At 36.2% G+C, this 7,103-nt stretch overlaps 1 protein-coding gene across 1 annotated transcript; it reads left to right on the top strand.

Annotated features, from left to right (window-relative positions):
- Window positions 1-1,047: 1,047 nt before the first annotated feature.
- Window positions 1,048-5,713, top strand: LOC149162748 (uncharacterized). The gene is made up of 2 exons (XM_089437362.1): window positions 1,048-3,661; window positions 4,541-5,713. Exons 1-2 carry the CDS (start codon window positions 2,636-2,638, stop codon window positions 5,024-5,026), a joined length of 1,512 nt encoding a protein of 503 aa, XP_089293488.1. The 5' UTR covers window positions 1,048-2,635; the 3' UTR covers window positions 5,027-5,713.
- The last annotated feature ends 1,390 nt before the right edge of the window (window positions 5,714-7,103 follow it).

Raw genomic sequence — 7,103 nt, 5'->3', positions numbered from 1 at the left:
AATTTTCTATGTGCAAACTTTTTTCATGTTTCACATTCAAAAAAGAGATTTGTGCCTTGAGAATTGATCCCTCTCCACATTTGATACATCCATAATTAAGATGGATCCAGACTAACTTTCAAAGTAATTAGAAAACGATATCTTGACTAATTACAATTTTCTTATTTTAAATTGTTTTAAAATGTTCTATGTGACCATTTACTTTATTTTTTATTATATATTTTTGGATTAGAGTGGTTGCTCATAAATTAATATTATTGTATGTTTTTGAATTATATTGACTTTGCTTGAATTTGATATTTTAAATTAATATTATTGTATATTTTTCGATTATAGTTATATTTTTAAATTGAAGAGATAGTTTTTGAATTTTTAAATGAATTTAAAAAGTTTTTAAATTTATTTATATATTTAGTTTAGATATTTTAATAAGTTATATTTTAAAATTTGTAAGTTTAATAGTTAAGAATATGTGTTTTATCTTAAAACTTTATAAAAATTTTATGGATTTAATGGTTAAGAATATATGATTTGCCTAAAAATTTATAGGTTCAAATCTAAAAAAGTAAAATATGTACATCCTCATTTAGTAGTTATTATTATATTTGTTTTAGTCATATCTCCTCGAGAAAGACTAATTAATTGAAACAATAAGATGTTATCTTTCAATTTCAAACCCCACAGAGATTCATCTTTGGCCCATTGATTATAGGAATTATTTTAAATAATTAGACTAGGATGGAATGCAAGCATGTACTTATCTCTCTCTGATTGTAAAATCCAATTTTGATAGTTTTCGTTGTATTATGCGGGAAAAGTGGTGTGGGAGAAGTGCCAAACCAGTCACATGGTCGCTGCAACATGATTCCACGTATATTTCTGGCGATTCCTGACAATTCATGACTCCTCATCAGTACGATGGCAATGTTTTGTCGATGCTCTGCAACGTGGTCTGGGGTCTATATAACGGTGGTATTAGATCTCCATAAATCTAAAGTAGCCAAATGGTAGTGTCATGAGTTTTATCTCTATGACCTTAATGCTAAAAATAATGTCCTCATACATTTATGAAGGTGGGTACGTAAAATTAATTGTATTGTATTGTTGGAGGCTGTAATTTCATGGAGAGTTCTTGTGAATTGCTTTTTCTTTTGATTGATTGCACGTGAATTGTGATTGTAGGCCTGAGTAGTCACGGGTTCCATAGTTGTTCTGTTCACCCAAATAATTCCAAACATTGCGGACTTCATTTTATTATTCCACTGCCTTCAATCTTCTCGTGACACGTTCTGGTTTGGTCCCGTTTACTTCATGTTTAGTTCCTAATTTTTATCATTATTACACCCAAATGAACAGCCTTTGCCAGTAAATTATGATATGTTTGCTGTTAGGTCAGACAAGTAGGTTAAAGAAATGAGCTGCTGTTGTTGAGTTTGTCTTTTTTCCCCTTTGTTTTCTGTCCTTGGATATGAAAATTTGGAATTTGATGTCACATTGTAGTCTCAGACACTAACAAAACAAAACCAGGGTTTGTTTGTTTTCCTGGGAATACTCACCAAATGAAGCTTGATAAATCTGGAATCTTATGTTTCTGATCAAGATATAAATATGATATCATTGATTATTGGAACCGATTATCTTCAACACAATCTATCAGTTGCCTGACAGGTGCAGGGGAATCTTAAATTTCAATCCTGCAGGTTGTCCCAGCCATGCCCTCTCATTCGGATTGTGGATGTCGAGTAAGGTTAGGGTGTGTGTCTGAGCCCTGATTGTAATATACTTTGGTATTTTTTTGGTCTGTATTCTGGAATGCTGCTCTATGATCGAGGATTTCTGTTAGGGGATTCTCTAAATTTGATGAAATTGTCTGTTACAGGTAGTTAGTTTAGCGTTTGTTTGTTGTCAGTTATTTTGTACTTGCTGTATGCATTGTTGTAAGCTGGGCAAATGCAGAACTGTCGTTCTTCATCTTCACTATATCTTAGCACCCATTTCGCTATATTCTATACATTTTGTTGCTTTTAAATCTTCAACAAGTTGGTCCACTGCCAAAATTTCTTAGCAATATTTTCTGACTTTACCCTTACAAAAGACAACTATCAAGGCAATCCCATCGGCTGTACGCCTTTATAACCTGTCTGAATCACTGTGTTATTTTCAGTCTTCTCAGCCTAAGAACACAGATTTTTCCATGTGCCCTCTTGTCTTCATGTTGCATCCAGCACCAAAACAGATCTGTGAGTCATGCCAACTTCTATAGTCTGCTGAAGTACTTATGCCCATAACACAGACAAACTTATTTTGTTCAATAACATATCGGTATATGCCAATCCTCTCCTTGGAGTTTACAGGTTTTCTAAATAGCGTCTAGACGTATTTTCTGGAAATAAAAATCTCCCCTGTACATGTTTAGCATAAAGTGAACTATTCATCTAGCCTGAGAAGAATCCAGGTCTGTGAGTTTCAAATGGATCTATGTAGAATCATTTAAGTGGGATTCCCCAACTCCAGCTCATGAACATATCTCACCTAAATTCACCCTCTGGTAACTAATGTTCTAGACAATCTCATTTATGGATTCGTAGGCTTGTAGAACTGAATTTCTGCATTGATAGTTTGGGTGAATGTAAAGATGGATAGGCTTGTTCAAGTGCATGAAAATGAGGTGAGGATAGATTTTGAGGTGGGATGCAAATGTAGGACAACAATTCACCTCAAGAGTTTGATCGACACCATGCCTATTGCATTCAAGGTGCAGACTTCTACTCCTGATAAGTTTTTAGTCAAACCTCCCAATGGGTTCATATCCCCACTGGGTGATTTTTCTTTTGAAATAATATTAAAGCCAATGAAGGATCTCCCGGAGGAGTTCCCTCGTTCAAAGGATAGATTTCTTATAAAGACTGCATTGGCACCTGACTGCAAAATGGATGGCAATGACTTACCAGATAAGGTGCCCAATGACTGGTTTGCATCGCGGAAAAAACAGGTTTTTGTAGATGCCAAGCTGAAGGTTGTTTACATTGGAGGCTTCCTGCTTCGCCATCTAGTTGCGAAGGGTGATGTAGATTCTGTCAAACAAATACTTAAAAGACATAATTGTTGTAACCATGCTGATGACGAGGGTAGAACAGCATTGCAGATTGCTTCGGCAAGTGGAAGTTTGGGTATGTTGAAAACGTTGTTGAATGCAGAGGCTAGGGTGGATTTGGTTAGTAAGATGGAGCAAAGTCCTCTGTTAGAAGCTGTGTATATGGGGCGTTTGGAAATTATTAAAGAATTACTTGACAAAGGAGCAGACACCGAAGCAAGGAACCCAAAAGGTTGGACTGCAATTCACTTGGCTGCAACTTGGAACAGGACTGATATGCTTTCACTCTTGATTGAAAAAGGTGCAGATTTGGAAGCAAAGGACAAGGAAGGGAGGACTGCATTGCATATTGCAGTCACGAAAGGACATCAGGACAGTGTGAAGCTTTTGTTGGAGGCTGGTGCAGATAAAGATGCTAGAAGCAAGGATGAAAGAACAGCTATATTTAGAGCAGCTGCCAAAGGGTATCCAGAGATTGTAGAGTCACTATTGGATGCAGGTGCAGACAGTCATATCAGAGCTCTTAACGGAGAAACCCCTTATGACGCAGCTTTGGAAAAAGGCCATGTAAGCCTCATATAGATTGCTGCTTTTCTTCTCCTGTCATGCATTTAAAAAAAGAAACTGATGCTTTTTTTTACTAGAAGAAAGCAGTTAGTCTTCCCTTCATAGAGTAGCATAGAAAGCCATAATTATATCAACATGGCCTTTCCAGTAACCACCCAAGCAAATAGGGCAAAGATCATGAAATCTAGTTCCTACTTCTTGATCTAAGATATTACAAACTGTTTCTTTAAGAACTCTGATGGGCTGAGAGTTGAATAGCTATAGAATCTAGAATCAAGAACTTGTCAATTTTAGTTATTTTTCAATTGAGCAGATCTTCAAACGTCCATGAACATCATTTTTCCAAAAGGACATGCACGGTGACCATTGCGATAACCTGCCAGACACACCAAACATTTTTGTGACAGAATAAAAAATCCCTTTGAACAAAGATGGGATGTGAACACGCCCACAATTTGTTTGATGATTTGGGTTTTGTTCAGTCATTGATAACCCTTGACTACCTGCATTCTTTTAGTTGCATATAAGATGGCCCATATTTTTTTTGCACATGTTAATATCCTTTTTTAATGGTTTGAGCCATTGATTTGGGCATATTTGCTGCTTGGGTGACAGTATTTTATTTAAATTCCTGAACGTCCACATTAGTTTCTGTATGTCTAATCCTTCCTTTCTTTCCTTTGTTGAAAACTTAGATATTTGTGCTACAAGAAGGGATATGTATATTCCATGAACATAGCTTGCTCTGACAGAGCTATTGCACTAGTTGAACCTGCAGTTTTACCAGAATTCTTACATGTGAACCATTGTAAGCCTTAAATATCTTTTGATAATCCCATGGCTGCTCAGTGCTAACATTTTCTAATTGCACATTTTCAGACGGCAGTCCTTGAAATCCTTAAGTTGGGGAATGAGCTTTTGACCGCTGCAAGAAGGGGGGATTTGCAGACTGTTATTTCATCTCTTACAAAGGGTGCACGTGTAAATAGATGTGACCAATATGGATGGACTGCATTGCATTGTGCTGCATTTAAAGGACATATCAATATAATGCAGAAATTAATTGAATATGGAGCAGAAATTGGCTTTGAAGATACTGAGGGTCATACTGCACTGCATTGTGCTGTCGAAGGTGGGAAGAAAGAAGCTGTTCAATTTTTGCTTGGAAAAGGAGCAGAGGTTAATGTGAAAACTAGTAGAGGAGCAACACCGTTGTACATATCAGCTGCCATGGGCTATCCTGGCATCTCAAGGCTTCTTCTTAATCGAGGAGCAGATACAGCATGTCTCCACTGTAAGCAGACAATTGGAACCACAGATTCACAAGATTTCAAACAAAAAAAGGTTTCTTTTGAGATACGTTGACTATATGTATGCTAAGTACAAAAAGAAAGATATAATAGGGGTTTGTGTGGGGAACCTCTGGATTCCTCTTAGAAGTTACCTTGTACTGTAAGCATCCTCATGCTCAACACTCTCTGCCAAAAAGGGTTATGCAATGCTACTTGTGTGGGTCCTATTTTTATGAAAAATGTACTATATTTATGCCTCTAAGATGGTTATGAAAAATGTATATTTATGCCTCTAAGATGGGTCTAAATCTGATTCTCGGAAGAACTTGTATCCATGAAAGATTGTTTATAGCAGACTAAAGTGTTGTATCTTCTTGTAACCTTGTATGCACTGGCTCCATTACAGTTCATCTTCTGTTGATGCATATAAAACCCAAAAGAATTTTAATCCAAAGCAGACGTCACAATTCCAAGCTTACACCGCAGAGATATCCGATCTCTTCGCATTAGTTTCTTCTCAGTGTAAGGGAGAATGAACACATGTAAATTTCCATTTTTTGCCAACAGAAGAAAGATCTATTCTTGGCACAAGATGATGACATTTTGAGTAAAATCTCTTGTATAGAGATCTCTTTGCTAAATTTTGTGGCAGATATATATTATTGAATGTAGCACTGTCTTTGTTATGACCCACTGGCCATAGTCATTCTCACACAGACAGTTGCATATGATTCTTTAATATTGTTAGGTTTTGAGTTTACTTTGAGTTGTAGTGCAACTGGTGATTATTCTTGTACTTGGCAGCTATGCTCCCCTTCTGTATTGAGTGTATTCAGTAATTTTGTGTAATTTTGGGTAACTTTGGATCATAACAATCTTCTCCTCCTATTCATAACAAGAATTCATGCTTATAAATAGACATGCAATTTGAGCTTAGAAGGGCATTCAGTTCATACCCCATTACAATACATTTACTGAGCAGATTTCTCCAACAGAATGAATTACATGATGATCTGAGTATTTTGATTACAAGAGGAACTGAGGAAGGAGTAGCCTTTCTATATGAATAATAGAAATTGACCACTACAGTTCATAGCATATCTGTATGGCAACTGAATTACCCTATTGTATTTCCACATTGATGATGAAGAAGCATTACGAAGGACGGGGAACCCGAAGACTTCTTTTTATATATGAATAATAGATGAATGTATTGGAATTCATGTGAAGTATGATGTAATTTTGCAGTGCCATTTGAAACTAATCCCTACAACTATCAATAATGGGCCACTAAGGGCCCTTAACAAAAGAAAGATAATTGCATTTAAGGAAGCTAGGTTCTACAGCCATGGTGAGAGAATATTTTCATTAATTCATGTTTGAAATGCATGTGTATGTGTGTGTTGCGCATGCCTATTTTAAACGATTTCTCACTCGTAATCCTTCGTAATCTTCGATCTATCAAGTAGCCATAAATTTACACCTTGATTTTTTTCTTCTCTCACTGTGCTTAATAATCCTAATCTATATTAATTCTTATGACTGGTCCACTGAGGCCCATATTTGAATTAAAGATATCAAGTTTTGATGGAAAGGATAGATTTCTTACTAAATAAAAAATCAAAATATGGTGGGCACCTGGTAAGTCTGCTGCCCAGGAGTTGTCACGGGGATAACTAAGAATCCTCAAAATTCAAGGTTATGGAATGAATTCGCAGCAGTGAAGCAGACAGTATAATGGAAAACACAAACACGAATATAACAACGTAAAAGGACAGATTCAGCTACCCTAACATCGAACAAATTGGATTGAAAGAATCAGAGAATAGAATTCAACTGCAGAGAACAAGGAGAATGGGAGGGCTGTGAACAAATCCAGCAGGGGTTTGTGCTGTCTATTCTCGTAAAATGATTACCAACTAATCTGGTCTCAATGGGCACACAGATTATTAACGAGGAATTACAAAATAGGATTTATCTAATCTGGTAACAAACTTTTTGTGGTCACTGAAATTCAAGTGATACAAAAAGTCAGAGTTCCCATCTATCCAATAATCTTATTGATTTTTCAGCGATCTAAGTCAAACCAAAATCGGTCAAAATCTTATGGACATTATCCCACCATACATGGAACTTGGATCATGGTAAAA

Source organism: Pinus tabuliformis, chromosome 5_2 (genome assembly GCF_031772625.1).
Source record: "Pinus tabuliformis cultivar Carrire ecotype Pingquan chromosome 5_2, CPIR1, whole genome shotgun sequence".
NCBI classification, from domain to species: domain Eukaryota; kingdom Viridiplantae; phylum Streptophyta; class Pinopsida; order Pinales; family Pinaceae; genus Pinus; species Pinus tabuliformis.
This window is presented reverse-complemented; position numbering and strand designations above follow the sequence as displayed.

Coding starts and splice junctions, on each gene's coding strand:
- LOC149162748 (XM_089437362.1), top strand. CDS start 2,636: ATGGATAGGCTTGTTCAAGTGCATGAAAATGAGGTGAGGATAGATTTT. Junction 3,662..4,540: donor CAGCTTTGGAAAAAGGCCAT/GTAAGCCTCATA, acceptor GCACATTTTCAG/ACGGCAGTCCTTGAAATCCT.